At 55.9% G+C, this 26,894-nt stretch overlaps 1 protein-coding gene across 1 annotated transcript in view; it reads right to left on the reverse strand.

Moving 5' to 3' along the window:
- The window catches only part of MID2 (midline 2), a 112,926-nt gene that overhangs the window by 31,531 nt on the left and 54,501 nt on the right, over window positions 1–26,894 (reverse strand). Inside the window, exon 3 of the mRNA XM_075106445.1 lies at window positions 3,738–3,833. Within this exon, the coding sequence (XP_074962546.1) occupies window positions 3,738–3,833 (96 nt within the window). The remainder of the gene's footprint in view (window positions 1–3,737; window positions 3,834–26,894) is intronic.

A 26,894-nucleotide genomic window follows, 5' to 3' on the forward strand; every position in this document is an offset into this window, starting at 1 on the left:
GCTCCTTCCTCCTGGCACACTGAGCCGCATCTGACGGGGGGCTGCGGCTGCTGGTGGCGCACGCAGCAATGCTGGCACCCCTCTCCTCTCTCCAGATCGGCAGGACAGCAACAAGGACCTTATTTATTGAGCAAAGAACAAACTGCTGTTGCTGCCCGCAGGAAACGCGGGGGTTAGGAAGCTCCTTCCTGAGAGCACCCGTTGCGCTCTGAGGTGCAGGTAGTGAAGAACAAGCCGCAGCTCCCTGTGCAAACACATCCCCGCGTGCTTCGCTAGGGGCAAACGGCTCCAGACGGCACACGCAGCATCCCCGGCAGCTGCCTGGCCCACGAGGCAGCTCGGGGAAGTTGCGTGAGAAGCCGCAGGGCTTGCACTGCCCCAGCAAGGGCTGGGGTGGCCGAGGGTGAAGCAAATAGCCGCCGTGTTTGGTCAGGCACGAGTCCACACCAGCGACCCCTGCAGCAGCCTAGTGGTTTTATTCTCTGGAAAGGTGTTGGTTCAAGGAACCACTGCTTAATTTAGGAACAACAACAACAACAACAAATCAATAGCCTATTAAGAAACTAATTGCAACAGCCTCTCTTCAGGTATCACTTCAGTAAACAAACCTGCAAATTAATTTGCTATTAATTGGTAGGTGCGCTTTGAAACAACAGCAAGGGATCAACCGCCTTTTTCCTCTCAAATGTTTTCCACGGGAGTGCATCACTTACGAACCCCTGACTCCGGCGCCACAGCCAAGAGGCAGCGTCAGTCTGCTGGCGCAGGCTCTCCCGCGCACAGCTCGCACAAGCGCTTCCCTTGGCGACGCAAACAAAAGATGCCTCATTGCACACCAGGAACACAAAGAGTTTTATAGATGAAGTGGTCAAAGCAGCAAGGTCAGCTGAGTCCCTTTCTTCAGCGGGATTAAAGGTGGTATCCTCTCTTCCGCCGCCGCTGCTTTCTGTAATCCCCTCTACAAAGCCTTTCCCACTTGCTACTGACTTAAGCCTGAACGTTGCCATTCTGCTACAGACAGCAGGGCTCAGGCAGGAGAGATTGCAATCGCCGCCGCTGATGGCAGGAAGGATGCAGGGAGGCAGAGTGCACGTGTTTGGGAGGAGGAAGTAAAGCAGGGAAGAAGAGCAGCCGCTGCAAACCGGCAGAAAGGCTGGAATCAGCCTCGCCCTGCAAGAGGAAGCTGCTGTCAGAGCAAGGACAGAGACACCGTCCCCGCCTGAACCGAGGGGCTGGGGACAAGCCACTCCACCTACGCTGCCACAGGGCGAGGCCAGCCCTGAACCGAGAATCAATTAGAGAGATGAGGAAAATAGCTTTAACGAGCAGGGTGAGGTTCAGCGGGGACCAGCACGGGGCACTGCACCGTCCCGAGGAACGGCAGCGAGGCAGCAGCCTGCAGAGTGGGTCGGAGGCGGGTCGGCTCAAACACTACATGGGGGACATGGACGTGGAAACTGCCGCCACCGCCCTGGGACACAGAAATGGGATAATAGCCCAGAGACAGCCAAAATAACCCTTTCCTCTCTCCTCAGAGCACTGGAGGAAGAGCAGAGCGTTGCTCCGGCTGGGGAACTGCACCGGTTCAGAGCACTGCATCTCCAAGAAAGCACGGACAGCGAGGGGACAGCCTGGACTGTAGAGCAGCTGGGAACTGTGCTGTGAAAAAAAAACCCAACAGTGAAACTTGGTGGCACGGCGGAGCACAAGACAGCAGACGCCACGGGAAGAGGCAGCATCTCCATCAGGACCGGGCGGGACAGGTGTCGCCACGATGCGCCTCAGGACAGGCACCCACGGGGGATGATCCCTTCCAGTCCTGGTCTGGGACCCTGCGCTTCCACGTTCACGGCACAGAGCGTTTGAGTGGCTCAGGAAAGAGCAGGATGAGAGGCTTTCCCAGGGTTTTTTGCCCCGGCTAGCAGCAAATTACACAGCAAAATGGGAATACAGCGGCTGGAGGCAATGCCTGGAAGCCCTCTTTTTAGAGTAAAGGTCAGAAAAAGCACTCTTGTGCTAAAGGGAAGCAAGCCTTGCCAAAGTGCTTAGGAGGAAAGAGACACAAATGAGCCTTGATTTCACCAGCAGGCTCAGCCTCGTTGCTCTGGGTGCCGCACCACACAAAGGACCCTACCCCAAAGCGCTTCCCCAAATCACACCAGACCCCACTTTATTCCCGTGGGAAGAGCAGTCCTCATTAGCAGCCCTGCGGAAGATGTAGGCACGTCCTTCTCCAGCACGAAAGACTTGCCTGCAAACACGGCGCAGCCCCAGCACCCCGGTGGTGGATGCACCAGCCCCGGGGAGCATCAGTGCAGGGAACGACAGCTCCTGCGCCCCAGGCTGCGCTGGGAAGCACCCGCCCCAGCCCTGCAGAGGGGAGGACCGCCTCACCCACAGCGCACCCAGGCATTCCCAGTACCGCTGCCTGTGCCTCCGGCCCCCTCCGACCTCCAGGCTGACTTGAGCTGCTCGGCTTCACTCCTGGGGCAGGGATCTGCTACAGCCAAACGCGTCCCAGGTGAGAGCACGGCCCACCCATTAAACACTTGGAAGCAGCTGTAGGGAATTTATATTGCTTCTTTGCCAGCACCTGCAGACACCCGTCGCTTCCCTCCTCTCCGTAAGGCTGTGGGAATGACTTTTGCTCAACCCACCCCAGCATGGTGGGGTTCCACCCTCTCCTTCCCATGAGGAAATGGTTAAAATATAATTAACGCAGCACAAGCACCCTGGAGCTGAGAAGGGTCCCTGCGACAGCTTCCAACCTGCCTGGGGAGCTGCAGTTTTGGTGCTGCCGATTGAACACACGCTGCAGTTATGTGACCACGACTCCCTTCCCAGGCTGGCCGTGAGGACGGCTGGTCCTGCTCCGGGGCGGCCCCTGCTACGTGAGGCTGCCCCGGCCGTGGCTGCTCCGCCGCCGCCCTGCAGGCGCGACCAGCAGTGTCCTTCCAGGCCTTCCCGGAGTGCTCGTCACTTCGATATTCACGTGCTCTGCAAATATTAATTACTTTAACAGCACCCCCAGACAAGAAACAGGAGGTGTAACTAGCCCAGAGTTTCACAGGGAATTTGAAGCATGGTCAAAAGGATTTGTTGTTTCCGGGAGCGCAGCTGGAGATGCCCCAGCTTTTGAAGGCAGGGTGCAGGCTGTAGCACGCTAAGCATCCACAGCAAACTCTCAGATGAGGTTTTTCAGTACTCAGCCCCAGCAGATCCCACCTGGGCACCAAAGGAAATAGGAGCTGCTGGCAAAACTGCCCCTGATCGCAGAAGGCAGCTACGAGAGGGGTGACTCCGCTTCCCCCCTCTCTGAGAGCTCAGCTGCGTTTGCGCACTCGGTGTCACCTGGGTTTCAGCCCAAAGCACCCTCCGCCCCCGTGCACAGAGCAGCCAGCAGGTCCTCCCCTCCTGAGCCAGCCCAGCAGCCTGTGTCTCTTCCCAGTGGCTCCCAGTCACGCCACTCTCTCCTTCAGACCCTACAGGGCCCTGGGAACCATCCCCACGTCCTCCATCATTTGGCACTAAACTCCCCGAACTACCCAGCCTCAGCAAAGCCTCCCACTAGCCCCGTGGTGTCCGTGATGCTTCCCATCACACGCTCACCCCTGCTCCCAGGGCAGCCCCCGGGAAAAGGACACAGGAGCAACCCCACGCACCCCGTCGCTCGAGCTGGGAGCTTCCCAGCGCACCCTTCCCGTCCCCAACCCGGTCTCCCAATTGCTCTCACCGACCTCCACTTGCTGGCAGATCTGTATCAGCTTCGCCATCTGGTTTTCCAGTTCACTGTTGCGTTTAACCAGGTTGGTGAGATTTGTCTCCAGGGTTTGCTGCGAGCCCAGGAATGGGAGAGGAGAAAGAGAAAAAAAAACGGAAAGATCAGTAAAGCTGTCCTCAGTCCCCCATTAGCAACTGAGGCCATTTGCCACCCAACACGCTGCCCGAGGGAGGAACAGCCCGAGTAACTTTGGGCAAAGGCTCTTGGGCTTCTCGGCAGCTCCTGCCTGTGCTGGTGGGTTGTGCAAGTGCTTGGCCCCAGACACGGGAGCCACCAGGCTTGGCACTGCGGTGGCCCCGGGGAGGTCACCAGCCGGAGGGGACAGCGTGGGTGTCTGCTCTCTGCGGCTCCTTTCGGAGATGGTTTGAGAAGCTGGGGTGGGCTGTGTTCCTGCAGCAAAGCTGGGTTTCTCCTGCATTGCCTGGAAAACTTTACAGGCAGCCAGAAAGACATCAGGAGTATCTAAGTTTCTCGAAAATGTTCTCAAACCGCTTGCTGCTGCTGAACCCTCTGACAAGGTGGGAGAGACTAAACATGCTGCTCTCCACGTTTCTACTAGGAAAGAAGCCAACACAGCTATTTTCATAATCAGTTTTGTTTCGCACATTGTAAGGAAGCCAAACAAGATCCTGCTGAAGCATCAGAGAGGGATTTCTCTCCTTCGCAAAGCACCTAGGCTGAAGCAACACAGGTACAGGCAGGGAGAGCAACATGACAGCTCCAGATGGAGCCACGGGGGCAGCTCAACCCACGGGAGCACCTCAAGCCATGGGGACAGCTCAATCATGGGGGCACCTCAAGCCACGGGGACACCTCAATCCATGGAGGCAGCTCAAGCCACGGGGCGCCTCAAGCCACAGGAGCATCTCAAGGCACGGTGGCACCTCAAGCCACGGGGCAGCTCGCCGCACACAGGCAGCCAGTGATTGACAGCCTCTGCCAAGCAGCGGGGGCGAAACCGTCCCCAGCCCCTGCCAGGCTGCCCACCGCTGCCAAAACCTGGCCAAGTTCAGCTGCTCCCTCCCACCACGTCCCAGCTTTTTGTAAGAGTATAAAGAGCTACTCTGCTTCAATGGCCAGCCAGGAAGCCTGCCCGCTCTGAATGAATTGCTGCTATTTCCCACCCCTGCTCTCCCCTCCTCATCCTCTGTGGGTACCAGGGAGAAAAGGCCGCCTGGAGAAGACTGTGGTCCCGGCCACCAGCTGCCTTTCTCTCGTGGGAGCGGATTGCCGCCGGCAGATGGCGACCCGGGCGGCGTGGGGATGCCCAGGGAACGTGGTCCGGTTCGGCCCGTGGGCTGCAGTACTCATGGAGCAGAACACAGCCCAGCGGAGCGCAGAGAAAGAGCCCGTTTGGAAAGATTTCAATATCTGTGGACACGCAGTGGACCCGTATTTTTTTGGATATCAATAATTTAAGTGACACTGCATTTCCATTAAAATACGCAGACCACTAAAAGGAAATGTTTTATGACAAAGTGCTTGCTACCTGTTGCAACGTTTGTCAGGAAAATGATATCCTATTAATATTTTAAACTTCAGGGCTGGAAGATGATCCCTGCAGTGTTTTATTCATCCTCGGCTAGAAACTGCAGTCCGAGGCTTTCATCAAGACTCCAGCAGACGCATAAACATGGCCTTTCTCTGCATGCACAGATAATTTGGGGGCTAGTTAGCCAAGAGAACTTGAATCATAGTCATGAAGCACAGGCAAAGCATTCATTCCTGAGAAACTACTGGCTCCTAAAATACTCCGAGCTCGTTTGCAATCCTGCAAATTGCTAGCCAACGGCGGGTGAGGCAGAGCACAGGAACAGGCTTGAAAAATGAAATAAAACCCAGGGTGCCTTCATTAAGCGGAAAGTGCTTTGCACAACAACGCTGTATCGATAATGAAAAAGCCAGCTGCTAACAGTTCCTGCCACCCTCTTTCCTTATAGCTCAATATTATTAAACATAATTTGACTAAAGCATTGAACATTTAACTTGCTAATTATCTTCCTCATCACCAACTCGGCTGCACTGAAGTCGCAGCTTTGAAATTGCAGCCGATCTGCTTTAATGTTCCCGGGCTGTTGATGGAGGGGAGGGAAGGGAGGCGAGCTGGAGACACTCTTTGAAGCACACGTGCAGCGTCCCCAGTTTTCCAGGGGGCAGCATCACTCCTCCCCCACCCACAAACACGCACAAAACCTGCCCCGAGCACTCAGCCCTTCCTCAGCGTACGCTGAGAGTGCAGCGACGCTGAAGCAGCCAGCGGTGTTTGACTCGTACTAACGACGGCTCAAACAGCAAGCACCCTCCCTTGCTGCTCCCTGTCTTTGCAGGGCTTCCTTAGGAGGCACCTCTGACTGCTGCAAACTCTTGCACGGCACAAGAAGGTGCAGACGGAACCATTTCCTTCTGTTTGATTTGCTGAAACAAATAAAATACACTAGAAGCTTTGATTACACCAGCTGGTTATTTTGTAGGTATATATAAATTACAGCAATTATAGGGGTTCTTTTTTAATTGCATTATAACATGCTCATAATTTCCCCAAACATTCACCTTCTGGCCTGAAATGCAGAATAGTTGATTTCTCTACAATTGGGAAGAGAAGTGAGAAAAAGAGATTAAAAGGAAACACCCCCATGTCCTTGAGCAGAAGTCACCGGCGCTCAGTGAGACGCAGGGGCTGGCGACCCCTCCGCCCGGAGGGGACGGCAGCACCGGAGAGGAGCAGTGCACAGGCACCGGCACCGCGGCGGAGCAGCTGAGCCTTTCCCAGCCCGAGCTGGCTGCGGCCCTGCCGCTCGCAAAACACCCTGCCAGGGTCAAACCTGCTCCGGCAGCTTTGGCAAAGCAGCTCAGCGGCTGCACCCCATTTACCTGCAGGTGACCAGATGCAAAATAAATACCTTCGGCACCCAACCGAAGGAGCTGAATAACACGGCACTGATGTGCACGCACTGATGTTCACTTTTCATTTAGTTAAGCGCATGATGAGCAACAAAAACGTCACGATTTTCCTTTTTCTCTAAATATCAAGCAAGCATTTGAACTAAATATGGACTTCTCTATTCCTGTTTGAAGACAGCGTCAAGGTTGGGGGTTCAGGACAACTTTAGGAACCATCAATATTAGGCTTCCTCCTGGTGCACTGTGCTTTGTCAAACACAAACCTGCCTGCGCCCGGCAGAAGGGCATCCTGCACCCCCTGCGCTGCTGGGAGCCGTGCTCCCCTGCAGCTCCCCCGCTCCACACCAGCCTGGAAACTGATCTGCACTGGGAAATGCAGTCGGCCTGGTGGCTTTAACCAGAGCAGCCTCTGAGCCCCCAGCAGGCTGGCAGGAGAAGGGGTCCCTGCTGCGCCGCTCGGGAGTGTCACACAGACCGGGTCTTGCTGGAGCCGCCGCGTGATGGGGGTCTGATTCCCACGGGCTTTGAGTCACGCGAGCCTCAGCTCTTCTCCACCGGTGGGAACCCTGGGCGCAGGACAGGAGAATCTGGAGCACCCGGTAGCCTTAGACACAGGGGCTTTTGCTGCTGCTGGTCTGTGCTGACATTAACTTGCAGCCAGCCCCAGTGCTGCTCCGATGCGTGAGAGGGCTCAGCCCAGCGGGCCTGGCGAGGTGGCACAGGAGGGTGTCATTTGGCTCTGCCTTATTACAGGACCAGCTTTCCACGTTTATCTTCATGCCAAGGCAGCCAAAACGGGAGAGTGTTTACTTTCAGTGATTTATTTAGGGTTTTTTCGTTGCCCTTGTTCATCTATAATTGCTTTCAATAAAGGACACGGGTCCCTGCCCTGCTCCCTGCACGTACCACAAACACAAACCACATGCGCGTCCATAAACACACATGCGCACGCACATGCACGAAAGCCAAACCAGCTGTGAAATGCTTCTCTGCACGCCCACTGCCCAGCCCCAGCCTCCGCGGCTGCAAAGTGGCAGGAAAATGGGTCCCTGGGTGCCTACCACCATTCACCAGCTTCACCAGAAAGACGCAGGGAAGGGCACCTGCGGCATCTGGGTGGGATTTCTGCCAGACTCGGGATGCAGGCCAAGCCCTCGGTGGCTGAGGATGTGCTGTCAGGTCTCCTGGCAAGGGGAAGGATTGCTGCTGGGTGTCCTCTGCCCACTTTGCAGCAGCACAGGAAAGCCAGATGCCGCCAGTACCTCGCCCAGGGCACGCGGAGTCTGCCACGACCACTCCTGCAGGAGCTGCTCAGATTTTAACACCAAAAATCAAAGCTCTTGATGGCATCCTGCAGCTGCAACGCTGATGGAGCTGCAGAAAACCCACACCCGTGTCCCTGCTCCCGGCCAAAATGCTGCTTTGCACTGAACTTCTGCCCCGGGCACCCGCTGGCTTCACGGGGATGAAGGGCACCGAGGCAGCCCACCTCGGGAACGCCAGCGCAGCCTCTCCTCGGAAGCGGCAGCCGGCCTGGGTTAGCTGCAGCCAGCTCCCACCAGGGCCAGCCCCGACCCCACCTGTCTCCCTCCCTCGTGGGGAGGGGGAGCGATGGGGTGGTTGTGCAGCATCCTGCCAGCTCCGCTGACGCCAGCCACCTCCCCGCTGCCAAACCAAAGGCCTGGGCGCCGGTGAGCACGGCACAGACCGGGCTCTTCCCCGTGCCACGGCAGGTCGGAGCCCTGGCACTGCTCCTGTGCCGGCGGATGCTCCCGCTCCCAGCTCCTTCCCCGCCAGGCAGGGAGAGCGCACGGCCCACCCGCTATTTACCACTGTCAACCCTGGTAGCAACACATCCCCCTCAGATGGTGCTTATAATCAATTCCCAGCCCTCAGCAAAAAAAAAAAATATAAAAAAAGGAGAGAAAATATGATAAGCAAGTCAGCTGCCTGCCTCTGCTAAAAGCATTTCCCCAGACAATAGGACAAGTGACAGAAAGACACGACTGAGCTGCCGAGCGGCTCCCGCACAGCTCCTGCCTTGTGACACTAATGCATTTTAAGTCGCTTTGGAGCAAAACATACTGAGTAAAAGCTGAATTAAACTGCCAGCTTTCAGTGCCTGGTATCACCCTAACCGGCAGAGCTGACCTAGAAAACCAAGCGATTTGTTACGGCAAGGTTCTGACGGTGCTTCTAATTGTGCTGAACAGAGTCTGGAGCAGGCGGCTGAGCCAGGCATCGAGGCTCCAGTAGCTATCCCACCAGTCAGGCACTCGGACGGAGGGGGACGGGGACCGAGGGGGAGCGCCTGGCCAACAGACGAGGACGTACGTGAAAATGCAGTTCGGTGGACTTGCAAAGACAACCTGAAACATCCCCCTCCACGTTCCCTGCCCCGTCGGAGCAATTAGGAGCGGCTCTGAGTCTGCTTATCAGGTTTAAAACCTGACCGGCCCTTTCTACGCTCACCTTCGTGCTGGGTTGGGAAGTGGCTCTGGAGGAAAGCTCCCCTGTGGGGAGCAGGGCTGGTGGCTTGGGGTGCAGGGGACACGGTGGCAGGCGTCCCACCGCACAGGGCTCCCTGCCACGTCCACCTGAGCGGCATCGCAAGTCCCGCGGTGGGAGTCACCTGTGCTGCCCCGGCACGCGGTGCCCACGCAAAGTCCCTGGTCCCAGCCTGGAGTCCCGGGGGTCCCTGGCCCATCCTCTTCACCCCCCGCACAGCAAGCACAGTGTTCTCAGCCCAGCCAGAGCTGGGGCTCTGCTGGACCCTGCTCTCGGTGGGGCAAAGCCACCATTTCAGGGGCTGTGCTCCAATTTTCAGCGAGATAAAAGCGAGGAAGGAATCAGCCCGGAGCCCAGAGGGGAAGCTTTGCTGGGCTGAGCAGGGACACGGGTACAGAGGGAGGGCAGGCAGGATCAGAAATGAGTGCTCCTCCATGCAGCACTTCAACACGGACTGCATTACCCCATGCTGTATCTAGAGTCTCCTTGAGAATTTAAATTTAGGAGAGAAAAATAAAAGAAAACACCCAACTAAGGAGGGCTAACTGAATGTAAAATTTGCAGCTGTTTGTTGTGCCTCTGCCTAATTAGCACATATTGGATTTGCGTCTTATCAGCTCTTCTTGAGCATCTTCTTTTGGACTGAGCAGCCAGCATTGCTTGAACTCGTCCGATTACGGGGAGCGAAGCCCTCTTCTGTCTCACCTCATGAGAGGTAATGCAACACCCTGGGTTTGTAACGCAATCCCTCCCCGCGCCGGCCGCGCTTTGCACGTACCCCCACGCCCACCCCCGCAGGACGCCTTTACAGGCGCAGCAGGTTCCCAGCACCTCTGGTGCTTAATTACCGGATGGTCCCAAAACCAGCCTAATGAGGGCAGACAAACCTGTGCAGAAATCTGCTTAACCACCAAAGCAGCAGTGCGATATTTACTCCTCCTTCCCACGGCAGCTCTGCCGAAGAGCTGGTGCGTGGCTTCTTCCCTTCGCCCTTTGGCGCATCTGCAGGGCTCCTGATCCCTCCATCGCTGCAAAGGACGAGCTGCCTGTGGATGTGCTGACCCAGGCGGCCACGAGGGTTTGAGCTTGACTTGTTTCCCCACCAGGTTTCCAAAGCTCCTGACGTGGCACTGCTCTCCTCCAGCAGCACGGTGGGCAGAAGGCAGCGTCTGGCTCCTGCAGGCAGCTGCTCCGTGCATTGGTTTCTTTTTATTTCTAGCAGTATCTAACAAGCACCGCTGTGGCCACTGGCTTGTAGCATCTAGAGCTTCTCACCACAGAGGATGCAAGTCCATCGCCCAAGGAGGGACAGGGAATTGCCACGCAGATGCTTGCTGGGGAAACCCAGTGGGCAATCAAATGTCCTGATGTCTCCGAAAGCGGAGACGCCCCAGTTAGCTGCAAGCTGAACACAACCAGTTAGAGTGTGCAACTAGGAGATGACCCTCCACCTGTGCACACAGGTGCTGCCCAGGCCACGCCATGGGGGATCGCTTGGGGCACGCGGGGGCAGGAGCCTGCGCTGGCGGGACCTCCCTGGGATGCTCCTGCCCCATCTCAAGCCTCCTTTCCTCAAGAAAGGCTGCCAGGGGCTTCTCTTGCCAGGCTCCCTCTAAATGAGAAATGGATTTCCTCCAAGGGGAGGCAGCCAGGCTTCTCCAAACCCATCACCTAAGGAGAGGGTAATGTTTTTTTTTACCCTTCACATAATTGCAGTGGTTTTCACTGCTCTGGACGTCGGTGCTGCAGGTGATTTTCTCAGCAGCTCCCCCAGGGCCTGGCTGCACATCAAGGTGGAAGTCTTCATCAGAGCCCAAACTCCCTTACCCCGCTGGTAGGGAGGGAAGCGCTCCCCGCACGCAGGTGCGTGGTCGCACGCCTGACGGAGCTTAAGAGCAGCAACATCAAAGGGTCAGCTGGCTTGGCAACCCGCAGCCCCCCGAGCCACACACCAGCAGCCCCAGGGGTGGGAAGGGTCTGCAGACCGAGGAAGGTGCCGAGCAGAGCAAGCGGGTGCTCCTGGGCAGGGAGGAGAGTTTTCTGCCCGCAGATGTCCTTACCCAAGAAGCAACACGTTTCTGACACGTCATCCTTCCCTAATAGAAAGGATACGGGAAAAATATCTGCCATGACCGACAAAACTCTTCCGCTCGGCACCCGGTGCACGGCTGCAAGGAGCCCTCAGCTTACAGGAGACGAGCAATCTCCCAAGACTCACCTGGCCTGTACAAGAGCCGGTGTCTCCCTGAGGTGGGTGCAAGGCTGCCGAAACCTCAGGCCGGTGACCCCAAAGCACTGCAGCCGCAACAGCTGCCGATGCTTCCCAGCCCGCTGCCGCCCCATCCCTGCCCTGCAGCGGGGCAGGAGTCAAGGGCAGACCCTGGCACGGCCCGCAAGCCCCAGGGTCCCACGCGGCATCTTCACCGCACGTCATCTGCCCCCGCGGGTGTCTCGTCGGCCTGAGCCACTGACAGGACGTGAAATGAAGGGGCCGTTCGTGTGCGTGCAGCTGCCTGAGTTACAGAGCGAAGCACGAGCAGTGGGTTGCTTCGTTAGGGCGAGAGATTGAGGTCTGAAGCCAAAAAGCAATGCAGTTAATAACGAAGACGTGCCAGCAGCAGCCGTTCCTCCTCTTGGATATGCCAAGGGGTTGGCGGGAAGCAAGAGGAGTGGCCAGGGCTTCTCCCAGGTGTTCCTGCTGCCCTGTCACTAGCCCACGGCCACTAACGGCACAGCGGTCGTTAGGGGCTCCTAGGCAGGGGAGTGGGGCGGCCCCCTTTGCAGCAGCAAAGGCGAGGTAACGAGAATGGCTTGTTTATCCTTCCCAGGAAATTCCTCTCCTCCCGCGGCTTCAGATGAGCTCCGGGTTTTGGCAGGATGGGAGGAGGCAGGATGGAAACCGTACCAGCATCGCTCGCAAGGAGAGTTAGAGCAAGCCTCTTCGATCTGCAGGGACGTGGTTCACGACCACCGAGGCAGCTGGACAATCCCGCAGCCGGTGTGAAGAGGCACTTGAAAGGACACGTCATGTTTTCACTCACCCACGTTTAGCACTGTCAGCTTTGCATGAGGATGTTCCTTGGTGCCACTGAAGCAGCCTCGGTGCCACGACAGCTTTACACCTCGCAGGGAAAGCCACGTCCTGCAGCCGCTGCCCTGCGAAGCCACCAGGAAACCTCGCCTCGTCCAAGATTTATAGCAACACCCGCTTCTGCAAGGGCACCTCATCCTCCCGGCAAACCTGCGCTGCGGTTGAGAGAGGCCCAGGGCTGGCCGCGGGGCCGAGGCCACAAAAGGCACCTCTGGTTTCCCAGGGGGATGCTAGCAACAGCCAGCGCTTGCCCCAGACGCCAGCCGGCGCTGCCAAGGGGTGCGTGTTCATGGTGAAAGACTCCTCATGAATTAAAGGTGCGCTTTCCTCGCCCGTTGTTAAATCGAGCCCTGCAGCCTGGCAGGGCTACAGCACCCACGTTTGCCATGCAAGCGAGGCGAGCCAGGGCTGCGGACCCCTGCGTGTCACGCAGCGAGCACAACCCTGGCTCCGGGGTCTTCCCCTCAGGACCTGGCCCCGAGAGACCGTAACGAGATGCAGAGGACACACGCGTGGGACCAGGGCCAGGCATGCAAACGCACGAGCGAACTTCCCTCATCTGGCTCCGCTGACCTCCTCCCTCCCTCCCCCGGGTGCCCCTCGCACCGGCGAGGCACCGACGCACCCCCTCCCCACCGACCTCCCCGCAACGGGTGGGGGACGTCCACTGGCAGGGTCACAGATGCCTTTCGCAGCTTTTGGGGCTGGAAGCTCCCAGAAAGGAGACCTTAACACCAACATGACCCAGAATATTGTGCTACAAAGCTGCAGGCTCCAAAGCACCTCCTGGACCTTCCCCCCAAGGTACAGCAGCTTTGTCAGGACCCCTCTCCTCCCTCTGCCGGCGACAGTCCTTGTCTGCCAAGGAGGACAGAACCTCTCACGAATGTCCAGCTGCATAATTGCACCTACACGTCTTTCTGAAGCCCACCACCCTCCTCTCTTGGAGCTCAACCCTCTGAACACAGCAAACGGCCAGACCTCTGCATGCTCTGGGGTGGGGACCGCTCCTGAGCATCGCGCGTACCGCGGGGACACGGCTGAGGGATGCGCCCTCCTTCAGCAGAGACTTTGGCTTCTAACAGCGCACAGGTACGCATGCAGAGCTTCTGTCTTCTTAACGTACATCTGGTTTATCAACTAAAGAAGCGAGATGGAAAAAAATGGCTGTGGGTGAAACCCGCTGCCTGTCAATGGGAGCAACCCAGGGTCAGGCTCACCTCCTCCCGCTCGCTCTTTGGCCTCATTTCCCCAGGAACACGACAAAACGCTCCTGCTCCTACAGAAAGGCGGCCGGAGGAGCGGGGTGGGCAGAGCATGCTAGTTCTCCTGTAAATCAAAGCTGCCCCGCACAGTTCCAAGAGGGGAAAAAAATCACATGCAAGAGTTTAATATTGTCATTTCTCCAAAGCTGCTGATTAGCTGCAGACTCGATCTGAAGCATCTTTTTGGCAAGTTTTGTTGTCTGGCTGCTGAGCGTGCACCTCGAGGACTTACGTTTCCCCTGTTTGCTCTTTCTGTCCCTGTGCTACTTAACTGAGACAGGGGCTTTGCTTCTGAAAATACTCCTTCAGGCAAAGATCCTGTAAGAGCCCTAACACCTGCAAGTCCTTGGCACGAGTCGTCCACCTCACCGCAGAGAGAAGAGGAATGCCTCGCTGGTGATGGATAACCTCTTGCTGCTGGAGCTGGTCCACACAAGCCTGTCTCCCAAGGAACGAGCTGTTCCCTGGCAAGCCACATCGATCCCTTTTCCTGGGTAAAACCAGAAAAAGGATGAGAACAAGCCAGCTGCCGTGGAGTGACTAGACCCTCTCCTAAGCCATCGCAAGGCGTGCAGGCCCCAGCAGCAAGCCCACCCAACTTCAGCCCGCCGAAGCATGGCACGCTCCTGCGGTGCCGTGGGCAGCCTGCAGCTCCTGGCCTTGCACGTGCCTCGTCCTGGGGGAGAAAACCAGGAGCTGCCCAAAGGAAAGCCTGGTTTTCACGCTTCCACCAACCTTCCAGCCGAAGCAGTTCCCTTCATCCCAGCGACAAGTCAGTGCAGGGCACGGCATGGCAGCTTTTTGGGCAGTCTCTCCTCCACATCCTTCATCCCTGAGACATCTTGGGGCAGATCTTGTTACGACATCTGCTTCCAGGCTACGGAGGTGCACGGACGCCTGGCAGCTCACCTCCAGGAGCCCAAATGCGGCACGTGGCCGCCCGCTGGATGCGGGAGCACCGCAGCGTCTCTCCCCGGCATCCGTCTGCCCGAGGCTGACGCCATGGGTGGGATAACTGCTGCCTGCCAGCCAGAGTGACAGCAGGCCTTGCAGGAGGTCGGAGAGCACGAGGAGCTCATTTTAATGGTAACCAGCTTCCACGGTCAGCCCTCCACTACACGCTCCCTTGGTGGGTGAGATGGGCAGAGGATGCACAGCAGCATTCGCTCACCCAGAGGTAGTTGTTTGCATCCAGTTCCCCCCGGACTCACCAGAAGCGGTGCTCAGAAGTGGTTCGTCCCTGACGTTTACAGCTGGAGCAGAGCAGCGGAGCCACCCTGGAGCGTTTGTTCCTCTCTCTGGATGTCAAGGTGGACCTGACGGGATGCTGCCGTGGCGGAGGGCTGGCCTCAGCCGAGATGGGGCTCCTTTCAGGCCCCTCCAACTCAGCAGCGTGATAGACCCCCAAAACATTAACAACTTAAAAATAAATCAAGGAATCAGAAGAATAAGAGCACTGGTGGTACCAAAAAGCTTTGATTTGCGGGCCAGCTACAAAGAGGAGCGCCCGGGCACCAGGCGGGACACAAAGCCTGGGGCAGCTCGGGAGGAGCCACGCCGCCGGTGCAGCCCCCAGGACGAAGGGCGGCTCCCAGGAGCATCCCCCCAGCATGAACGCGGAGCCGACTCTGGCTGCAAAGCCCACGTGTTGCACCAGAGACACATCGAGACCTTTGGCCCTGGGGCAGCCAGACCGGTCCCAGCACCCACGGCAGCCTCTTGGATCCGCTTTCGGGCAGACCCTGAGGCACAGAGATGAGCCTGGAGGACAAGGTGTCCCCAGCGGCTTCATCCCTGTCCCCAGCGAGGTCTGAGAGGACGGGGTTACATCAAGGGCTGGACGTGTCCCTTGACCTTCCAGCCTAGAACCACCCAGCTACAAAACGGAGGTAACGAGGCACTACAGAGCTCGCTTAATGAACACATCTTCAAAAATACAGCAGAAATGCATATGGCTTATTTAGGTCCTTCACTGTTTACGTCTTTTAATCTTTTCAAAGCAATTCTTCTACTATTGGATATTACCACGGCTTTCTGTATCATGGCAGCAGTGTTGAAAATTGTTTAAATATTTTATTAAATTCATCCTGACTGTGACAAGCCAGTTTTTATTCCTGAAGCCATCTAACTGTTATCTGCTTGTTTGAGCTGTCCTATTTAAACACTCCAAGACTTTACTCCCCAGTTCAGGCTGTGTCCCTCCAGCTTGAAAGAATGTGATTTTCAGACATCTTATTAAATTTGCTACATTTGATGTAAAAATTCCCAAGCTACGGTGAGTCCTGGGCTTATTTGTTTATCTTCCACTACATTTATTATTCCTTTAAAAAGAGAGGGCCAAAGAAAAAGGTTTCCACTGCTTCGAGCAATGTCTTTTTCCAGGAATTTTCCTCTAGTGAGCAATTTCTACTTTCTTCCAAACCAGTGCCAGGAGGTCGTTTTGTGATGCGCTGTTGTAGGTACCACCGGCAGCTGCGTGTCCCAAGGCGTGGAAGGGCTGCTGGGGAAGAAGCCTCCCCACCTCCCCCATCTCTGAGCCCCATGTGGGGATGGATTTGGGTGTGCTAAAGGAGCCGGAGCCGGCAGCAGCCCCGGCAGTCCCTTCCCAGCCACAGTCCACCCACGCCAGCCCCAGAAATCCCCAGGGCTCATCTTGGGAGAAAGCCTGTCCCCACGGGAACCGAGCATCGCCTGCACCCCCGCTTCACCGAGAAACCCCGTCTCCTGGAAAAATAAGCCATTAATAACTACTCTGTTTTATGCCTCCACAGTTACAAAACCAGGAAAATTGAGGAAAGGGGACAAAGAAAGGAAGAAGACACCACAGATGTCCCCCTGTTCCCTCAGCCCTTTCAGTCCTTTCGGGTTTCCGCCTCTCCCACGCCGCAGGAGGGACCCCGGGCCTGAGCACCCCGGCAGAGCGATCGCCGGGACGCGGCGCGGCCGCGGGGCTGCTTCCCCTGCGTACATTGCCTTCAGAAGAGCGGCCCCGGGCTCCGGCCAGGCGCCCGGTTAGAGCTCAGGGAGGTGTTATCAGTCCTGGACGAGCACTAGGGACTTCGAAACCTCCCTGAAGCTTCCTGCAGCTCGTTGTTTTCATTGGGGCTGGGTAAGTTTATCATCCTTTCGGGCCATCGTGGCAGAAGGCGCAGGCAGCCTCGGCACCGATGCCGAAAGCCCTCCCTGCATGGGGTACAGGGACAGCGTGCTTGAGACGAGAGTGTAACAGAAGGCTTGGCCAAACCAAACGTTTTCCATAGACAGAAATTAAAGTTTTGTTTCAATTTTGACCCCCTCTAACAGGGGGGAAGGGCAGGAATGAGCCAGCTGGACTTGGGCAGTTACAACATAACCTCTACAGCTGCACAAAGCGTTAGGGCTTCCCAAATTTTTAATGGTGAGAAGCAGAAGTCATTAATAAAAGACCGATCTCCCGATGCAAGATATCAAAAAGGAACCGAGCAAACTGTGCTTCAGAAGCACCCCTCTCTCCACCGATGAGAATAGGCACCTGATGGACTGGCTTGGATGTAAGCATCTCCAGCACATGTGACTCCAGGTTGGGAAGAGCAAACCCATCCAAACCCAATCAAAATCAGCAAAATTTAAGGTAATTTCAGAGTTCTTCCTCCTTCTTAAAAAGGCACAGTTAGGAAAATACCCCTGCAAAGTGCTTCACTAGGAGCAAGGGGGTAACCTTCAAAATCAAGTGATTTACCACGTGCCTTCTCCGTTCCAGCTCTCCCTGACCTCTGGGCGCTGGAGCATGCGGCCACGGCACCCCAGCAAGTGTCTGTCCCCTTCCTTGTCTGTCATGCATGTGATAAGATGACAAACCTGACAGCCTGCTAGAAAACCGGCTTCATTTAACCAGAAAAGCAACAGCCTGATGATTTTTCCTGATCGGTCTCTGGAGGTTGCTCCTCTCACCCCTCAGAGCTCCTGCTGGCGGTGCCCCCATCGGAGGCGGAGGCTTCGCGTGCTGGCAGCAACGCAGGTCCCCTCCCGAGATACCCAGCGCTCTGCGGACACCTGAGGGGACCAAACCCCGCTTCGCAGGGCGTGCTGGATCTCCCAGGGTCTGCAAGACCCCGGTGGGGCGGAAGGCTTACACGGTCCCGCGCCCAGAGAGCTACGGCAGCAGCATCTCACGAGCCAGAGCGGGGAGAAACCCACCCGACACCCGTGTCGAGGTTAGGCAGAAGTTACACACACAACCCTTGGAAGGCAGCGACTTCAAAGGGTTTGCAACAAATCACAGCCTGCCATGTGCATTAACAACCCCAGACGTGGGGAAAGGATTAGAAACTGGGCCACACCGAGCATGTGGAGGACTCCTGAATGCAGAGGAATAACTAGAGGACAAAGCTAACAACAATGCAGCTCGACAATAGATCAGACCATGAGAAAACAGTTCCTGCAAAGCCACTCTGCTTTACAGCTGAGGAAGGACTGTCAGACATGAAATAGGAGTGGGATTGCAGCTAGCAGTACCCTGCTACCATTGGCTTTGAAGCCAAAAGTGAACAAAACTCCTTTCAAAGTATAAAAGGTAGACAACACAGCTTCATTCCTATAAATATGTATATCCTCGTGGAATGAACGAGTGGTGCAACAGAAGATGCATCCTCTGAAGGATTTATATGAATCCATGGCAGACAAAGACAAAGAACAACATAAAAGTTGCCCTTAGAAGACGCCCTGAAAAGGAAGGGAAGGGGAGGTGTGTGGAGACCAACGCCCGCGAGCATGAGTCTTCCTGGGTTCACTAACGACAGTGCAATTACGTTAACTGCTCATGTATCGAGATAATGGTGTGGCTATGAAGAGCCCTTAAGAATATTCCTAAGGGTATGAGACAATCTCACGTGCAGATGGGGTTTCTGGGAAAAAAATCCTGACAAATACCGATCTGAGGCGCACACAGGGAGCGTCGGACTAGCGGGAGGCTAAGCGTCACTGATAATGTTTGGGATCGATTATTAAAGATAAAAGAGGACAAGCTAACTAAAAGAGCACCAGCGAACATTGCTGCCGTTAAGGTTCCCTAAGAAAAAAAAAATAACATCACAAACATCCTTGAACATGAAACACTAAAAGGAGTTTGGACTCTGAAGAAGAACAACGTGGAGAAGATTTAGGGAGGAACCGGGGAAATCTGCGAAAGGACAAACGCAGTGAGTGAAGCGGGATCCCAGCGGCTTCAGTGGGACAACGCGAAAGGCCAGGGCTGGGCACCCCTTGGGACTCTGCTCCTGCAGCGTCCGAACTTGTAAATGGACCAGAGGGGAAACGGAGCCACCGCGAGAGGCAGAACTGCCACGGGAGGCTTCAGCCGAAGGAGAGGTAGGAAGTCCTGGTGGGAATTATGAGCGATAGGGAAGATGTGCCCCTGAGGAACAAACAAATGACAGCAATACTGTGGCAAATCAAGGCCTTGCTAAAACACTTGCAGAGCTGAAGCTCCACATCAGAGACCCAGCTGCAGCTCTGGGGCTGCTCCCTCTGGGGGGGGGGCTCCGTCCCCCTGCCCACCCTCACTGCCCTGCCCGGGTCAGCCCCCCCACGGGACCTGGAGCTCCACCAGCAGCCGTTCGGTGCCACGGAGCCACCGGGGGCCTCTCGGAAGGCTTTGCGGGTCACCTCCTGAGCCGCTCTGGTTGCAGACACCCTTCGCTCCTCACCTTTGAAGCTCTCGATGCGATTCACAACCAAGAAAGCTTCGTTAGTCAAAAGCTCGCCTGCATTTACTCTCTCAAAACTGGAGAATAGAGTTATCTGGGAAGAAGAGCTGTTAGTTCACCCCTTTCATTTTCATGACTGAATGATAAGCAGCACAGCGCCTGCGACTCCTTCCTCACTAAAACTTGCAATAAGCAAGTATATAAAATCGCAGCGGACTGTATCAGCTCTTGTCGGCATTTTAAGCACGGTCTGACAGCTGAAGGGGCCCTGCGAAGCGTCCTAAGGAGCTACAAAATCATCCAGCGGGCCATGTGCAACACAAGGCTCGGCGCGTGGCCTCAGTCCGGAAAGGTCTGATGGCCTTTCCACATCAGTGGTATCATCTGAAGCGCTTAAACACCCAATCCGAGGCTGCAAAAAGGGAATTTGGCATCTGGCACGTAATTTATGCAAATTCATATTTGCACTTAATAAACGATCAAGCTTCTGCTGCAGAAATGAAGAGACGGAGTTCAATGAGTACTCAGAAAGTTTAGGAAAGTGCTAGAGAAGTTCATGGACGATTCATACATTTCCGAGGAACATCTGGTTTCCATTCAACAATGAAAAAGACGCTTTGTGATTTTAACCAGAGAGATAACGGCTTTATCGAAGATTCACTAATTACTACATTCAATTTCTATCACACCTCCCAAACCAAATTAGCAAAACTCAAGCAAAAAAATAATGAAAAACTGCAAGGAACTATCTGTTATACCCACTTCTCCTTGCTGCCTGGTCTGCATATCAATATTTAGATTCAGCTGCTCCAAAACTGAATATAAAATGCATAAAATGAATTAGAAGTAGAATTCACGCCTAAACACCAGGGAGATATGTTTTGAATTACAAATACAAAATTAGCTTGAAAGTGAAACTAAAGCTCCTGCATTTCAAATTATTGTGGAAAATGTACTGAATTCTGCAGAGATGAGAAAGTTACAGCATCAGAGGTTGATGACAAATGACGGGGGAGAATCAATTCAAGGGGAGCTTGACTTGTGTTATGACCACGACGCAGAGTTTAGCTTTACTAAGCCAAAACACTGCAGAACACGGTTTTAATCTAAAATATTAATTGGCGATAAAATGCATAAATTGTGCCTGCAAATGGCTCATCCTCTGGATCGCCTGTTAGAGCGAATGCTGGATGACAGCGGGATGAGGGTTCAGACGTAGGGAAGGGTCGTGAGCACTGGGTGCCCACGACCGAGGACGGGGAGAGCGGCACGCTCACACCTGGGGGAGCTCAGTGAGAAACCCAAAAGGAAGGAAACCTCCCTGCGCGAGGGAAGGGGAGGATCCCAGTGAAGCGCCCAGATTTTGTCCCCTCGCCCGACCACGAAGCAGAGGCGGCTCTGGCACCGCTTGCGCGGCCAGCTGCCCCCTTCTGCCACAGACGCCTATTTCCAGGCAGATCAAAGGTGTTGCCGGTGGCTTGGCTGGGGTCCCTCATCGCATCTCACCCCCAGCCCCAGCCCGGCGGTGGAAAGGGGCTGAGCGATGAGGAAAGCCCAGCAGGCTCGGAGCCCCGCTTCAATCCCCCGCCTGCGGCGCCGTGCAACAGCTCCCTCCAGGCGGGAGTCCTGAGGACCGATCTAACCCCCACCAAGCCCCCGAGAACCTCTGCCCGCAACACAGCCCCCCCGCAGGCACTGTTAGGTAGAGAAGGGCTGCCATACAGCTGCGGTGAGGCAGGAGCTGCCGGCTCCGGGGCTGCAACACCCATCCCTGGGGCTGCAACACCCGTCCCACCTCTGTGGCACATCCCACCGACGGGGACCGGGGCTCAGCATCTCCGACCTCGGCACTCAGAGGCACCAGAACAACCTGCCCAAGGGAGCACCCTCCCGGCACCTGCTCATGACCGCTCAGAGCCCGTCCCACCACGGGGCAGGAGAGACATCGCCAAAGCTGTTTAAATATTTACTCCTCCAGCCCCGAGCTGCTCTTGCCCCCTCCCTTTCTCACACCCCCTCCCTCTTTCGGGGTCTCGTGCTGGAGAGGGGACACCGAGACAGCTGCAAATGAATGATAACGAAATACAGAGCCTCCTATTTGGTGCCTTCCCTCTCCCAGCGTGCCCTAAAAAACTCAGCTCCCAGCTCTGAGGATCAAACAAGACGATCAAACGCTCCAGCAGCTGGTTTTTAATTCCCTATTGCTCCAACTCCTGTGCACGCCCAAGAGCCTTTTTTCCCTTCCTTCCCCGCCGTCTCTGCAGCAGAAGTAACAGCAGTTTGCAGCCACAGGAGTAGAGCAGGCTGAGGCACGAACGGCAGGCGTGAGAAAGTCAGAAATCAAATGCGCCTCTTTACCTGCCCCTGTACTGAAGGATTTATCTCAGTTTAAAACCTTCCCTGGGAGTCGGGCGGGTGGGCAGCGTGGATGGGCTGGCCCCAGGCAGTGGATGGAGATGCTTGTGGGACCTGGCGCTCAGGCCCTCACCATCCAGATGAGGATGTCCGCTTGCAGGGCAGAGAAAGCCCAAGGTCTGCCCAGGGCCCTCCTGGCACGTGGCTTCCCAAGAGGTAAAGCCACAGGAGACGTGCGCAGGGCAAGGAAAAGGATTAGAAAGTGCATAGGGTCTTCAATGAGGCTGTAGGGACCTGTGCTCTGCACCCACCGCAGCCGGGCATCGCTCCCATGGCACGTCAGCGCCAGAGCAGCCACGGAGGGGGAGGCTGGAAACCTACCTTGATATTTAGACCATTATTTTAGTCGCAAAATAGATGTATAGGCACTTCGCTCCACATTTAGATTTGCAACACCCTATTTTCCACAATGGGAGAGGATCTCCAGAAATGGCAGGTGGTGATAAGCCCCTCTGATGGAAGGCATACCGGGAGCGAGCAGGAACCCTCACCGGCTTCAAACGCCTGTGCTGGCCTTTCCTGTCCCCCTAAGGAAACCACCAGCGCTGGGAGGATGGTCTCTGCTTTACACTTCAGCTATATTTCTCCTCAAATTTGAAATATTCAGCTCTTGGCAGAGGGAATAGGGGAGACGAAAGACCAGAGAAGCTCCTAAAGACCACAGAGCAAAGACCTACTTACTTTACTTTTGGGGGCAGCATTTTCCAAGGGTTCCCTTCCTCCTGAGGGAGAGCCTGACAGACAGGGGACCCCAAAAATGGGGAAGATTTCACAGGGAAACATCCCTAGGAAAGCTGCACCACTTGGTGGCATCATTCTCAAAAGCTTGGCCGAGTGGGGACAGTCTGCCTAATGGGTGTTGCAGCGATTAGCAGCATCAAATTATCTTCCGCAGCACACAACAAATAACACTAATGGTAGCGATAATGTCAAGCAGAATTACATTGGATTTTAAACAGCACTGATAGCACATGTTAAGCAGACATATAATTAGCACTGTGGCGCCTTGATAATATTAATAACATAGCTAATTATACTGATATAAATAGCAAGATTAATTGTCACAAAACATCAGTATCAGGCTTTGAAAGGCATCCCCAAACCTTGCCACTGTTTGTCAGCACCCGGGCGCTGGGACCATGAGAGACAGCAGCCACACGTTCCCGAGGGCTGGACCGACCCGGAGCCGAGGGCTCGGCTCACCCCTCGCCGCGGCTCCTTCCCGCCCAGGGTGGCGGCAGCACCCCCGGCACCCCTCGGAGCAGGCGCCAGTGGCGGCAGGGCAAAGCCCGGCGCTGAGCAACGCAAAGTCCCCCCGATCGAGGACATGCTTCAACATCCCCGAGGACAGCCGGGATGTCCTTGGAGCCCCTGTCCCTGTTCAGCCCCTGCGGTCTTGTTTGCGTTAGATTTACATCGCTCTACTGAACGGCTTGTCTGAAGGAAATAAACCCAGCTACTTTCCCCTCCAATAGCCCGAAGACAAACGGAGAGAGGCGTTGTAAGCCATCGCAGGAAAACGTTTTTGCATTGGGGCATTTGCTACGTCCCTGTCCACGCCCCTGTTCATGGGAGCAAAGAGAGACCCCGAGGCTGATTTAGAAACCCAGATCCCAGCGCTGTGCAAAGCTAGGACGGTGACAAATGGCAACGATTAAGCACAACCTGCCCTTTGGGAGACATAACCTCGCTCATCTGCCGCTGCCTCCTGCCATTAGGCTGCTTCGTTAAGCGGAAGGGCTGGCAGGGAGCGCAGCACCGCTACCGGCAAAGGATGGGCTGGAGGGCGACCGTAAGGTCTCCCCTCCTCACCTCTCTGCGTGGAAGAATAAAAAACGAGGATGAGCTGGGCAGAAGGGGCACAAACGTAAGGCCCATGGAGGCTACTGTCTAAACAACTTCCAAACCCTTGCTTCGTGCAGGACTTGCCTGCGCCAAACTCTTCCACCTTTCTGGCACCAGCACTTGAAGGCCTCCAGGGACACGTTCAAGACGGCCACGTTTAGATGGGCTGTGCCACATTTCACGGCAAACTTGCCCTGAATTTTCTCCCGCTCTCACTCCAAGCCACGCCGTGGGGAGAAGGAGCCGTTCAGCTGTGCTGGCTTTGAGGATGCTCCAGGCTTCCCCCTTCCCAGCACCTGGCTGCGGGGGCAGAAGCCAAAGCCATGGGAAAGCCGAGCGCTGGCGCTGGGCTTGCTCCCCCGCTCCCACCCCCGCCAGCCAGCCCAGCAAAGCTTTTCCTGGCAGGCATTGCGAGCGTTGCCCAAGTGTGAAGGTTGCAAACCCCCAGGTTTCTCTTGGAAGCAGATACAATGCCCCAACCAACAGCCCGGGATGGGGCTTATTTTGGCTGATTTGTTGCTTATGTTAAGCCAGGGTGAGACTGTTAAAACCAGAGTTGGAGATGTTGAGATAGATGCACACCAGTACAAACTGAGCCTCAGGGTAAATGCATTGACTTCAGCAGGGTTATGCTTTGAGAAGACTTTAACTCCTTGTGCAGACACGAGCACCACAAAGTCCCATTCCTTCTGCCTGCTTTTTCCCTTTGCTGCTGTTTTGCTGCTGGAATAGCAAACAAAATGCCTAAACCAGCCAAAAAGACACCCGAAACACCACTAAGCAACGGGACAGACAGCACTTTTGCAGTTTCTTCTGCAGCCAGAGCCTTAGCACTGCTTGGGGACCCCCTTTTCCCCTGCAAGGCGCGGGATGCTACAGTGGACTTTCAGAGGTGCGTACGGGAGACGGCGCTTGCAGAGCTGGTGCCTCCGACTGTCCCGTAAGACCAGCCAGCGCCGCGGCTGCTGCAGAGCCCGGGCACCGTGGGGATGCCTCCGACGGCCAAGCCCCGGGCCGGCGCGGTGGGGCCGAGCTGCAGCCTCCTCCCGCGCGCCTCTGCACGCTCCCCTGGGCTGCCCCGGCCAAAGGCAAGCGCCAGCCCCGGCCGCAGAGAGCCTGTTTTCTCACCTTATCCAGCAGATCTCGGGCACCAGCCCCACGGATTGCACAAGCTCCGATGTCTTACAGCAACAGGCACGAGAGAAGACGTCTGAACAAGTTTCCTTTCCTGGATAAAGCAGCCCTGCCCGCTGCGAGCTGCCCTCCCCAGCCTGCGCTGCCCACCGCTCGAGGCCGGCACACGGTGCGGCGCTGGCAGACCCAAGGCGCTTGACGACAGCACGTTTGGGCAGCCCAGGCGAAGCAACCGTGTGCCCCGGCCCTGCCTTCAGCCAGCCCCACAGCCCTGCTCGTCTCTCCAAAACCAAGAGCCCGCGCCAGCCCCCAGCACCCGGGAGCATCCCCCCGCGCCCGTGCTGCCCAGCGGACTCTGCTAAAGCCTCTCCGAAGGCCACCTCGACGGGAACAGCCAAAAAACATGCAGACTTTTCAAAAAAGTTACAACATCTGGAAAACGCAGAGGGGAGGGACCACTGGAGCCTTCAAGCCGAAAGCAAGGGTAACTGCTCACGCCAAAACCTGTTTCAGCTGCTTTAAACTTGGCTAAAAAGTCTCCCAGTGAAGTGTAAAGCTCCCACCAGTCCTTGTTCCCTCCTCAAGAAAAAAAATATCCATTTCTGATAATGAGAAAAGGAAAAATTCTCTTTCCTCCTCCACGCTAGGAGGGAAACCCTAAGATTTCAGTTATTTCCCCAGAAAACTCAAGGGATCAGTGCTCTCAGTCAAGGTTGAAGTTCGGAGGGCAGGATTCGCTGCTACTCTGGAAAAAACCCAAACATACCAAAGCGATGAGCTGCTGTGAGGTTTTGGTGCATCCCCCCAGGGACTTTTGGCAAGGTGACCCAGAGTCCTCCTCTCCCAAATCCAGCAGCCCAGGCTTCGCCCTCGCCCCAGCCACTCTCAGCTCTCCCTCTCCCCCCTTCCCGGCTTGGCTCCCGCCTGCCTGTGCCCGAACCAGGCAGCAGCGAGCAGGCAGGCGGCGAGGGCCGGCGCAGGAGGGCGCAGACACCCACCCGCGCTGCTCCAGGGCTGCCCACGGACAGGCACCTGGGGAGGCACTGGCTGCTGGGACCGATGCAACCTCCGCGTCACTTCAGACCTTGCAAAACCTCAGCGATGGAGCAGGGCAGCAGCAGAAGGCCTGCAAGGCGCAGGACCAAGTGGAACTGGTCTTTGCAAAGCAGGGGGCTTGTCTATAGAATTTGTTTTGCTTGTAGTCATAACTACCTGTGATAACCTCTGACCGCCTCCAGGCCTGTTCTCCGATACAACCGAATCATTCTGCAAAAACGCGGTAACAAAAAAAAAAACCCCCAAACCCAAACAACAGAAATCAAAAAGCCCACACTCAACTTCAGCCTTTTACGCTGGAAAATTTCACCCTCAAGAGTGGTGATTTGGCGAAGTAACTGAAAACGCCATCTAATCAAAGAAAGAAGCAGCGTTAGCAGACTGGGCGCACCCTGGAAAGGCAAATGCCACCTGTCTGAGGCACGGCTGCGACAGCGTACAGCGCACAGCGCCGAGGCTCCAGTAAAGCTGCTGAAGCTGAGCAACACCGAGGAGCATTAACTGAGAAGCAGGTGAGCGTCCAGAATAAACACAAACTGAACCCCTGGGCTTGGACCTGCAGCCGGGCTGACATAACACATTAACGCAGCAAATAGATCTTAAACCGCATAATGAAAGCCCCGTGGGAAGCACCTCGCTGCTACGTGCAGCACCAGCTTTGGGAAGCACAAAAGCTCACCGAGTTCAGAATGGAAAAACCTGCCGGATTTCACGTGCGGCTGAGGCGGCTCTGAAAGAATAAGCGGCTGATGTAAACCCAGCAGCAGCATCCGTGCCCTATACAAAGCCATCCACTGTGCTTCCTCCGAGCGAGCGCCAGCCTCTCGCAGCCTCTGCACTGCAATGGGATTAAGCGTTGCACTCTCTTACTCACCTCCCTCCCGCCGCCAGCCCATGCGCTCGATAACCATCAGCCAAGCGTCCCCCAGACCAGAAGGTTTACAGAAACCCGGTGTTGTTCTTATCTGCTGCCTGTCTTTTGAGTCTTTAAAGGTCACAAATCTGTGTATTTAAAAAGCAAGCTGAGCTTCTCCTACAGCCCCAGAATTCCCATGGCTGCAGGCTTCAGGATAATACAGATGCTCGGAAACGCGGGGAGCGGAGCATGATCCAGCAGACATCCTGCGGGGGGGGAGAGCCCCCCATCACCGACCAGGTTATTCCCAGCCACGCTGTTTCGGGTGTCACAGCTAGGTGTCACGATGCCTTGCAAC

The sequence above is a fragment of the Phalacrocorax aristotelis genome, chromosome 11 (assembly GCF_949628215.1).
Source record: "Phalacrocorax aristotelis chromosome 11, bGulAri2.1, whole genome shotgun sequence".
Lineage (NCBI taxonomy): Eukaryota > Metazoa > Chordata > Aves > Suliformes > Phalacrocoracidae > Phalacrocorax > Phalacrocorax aristotelis.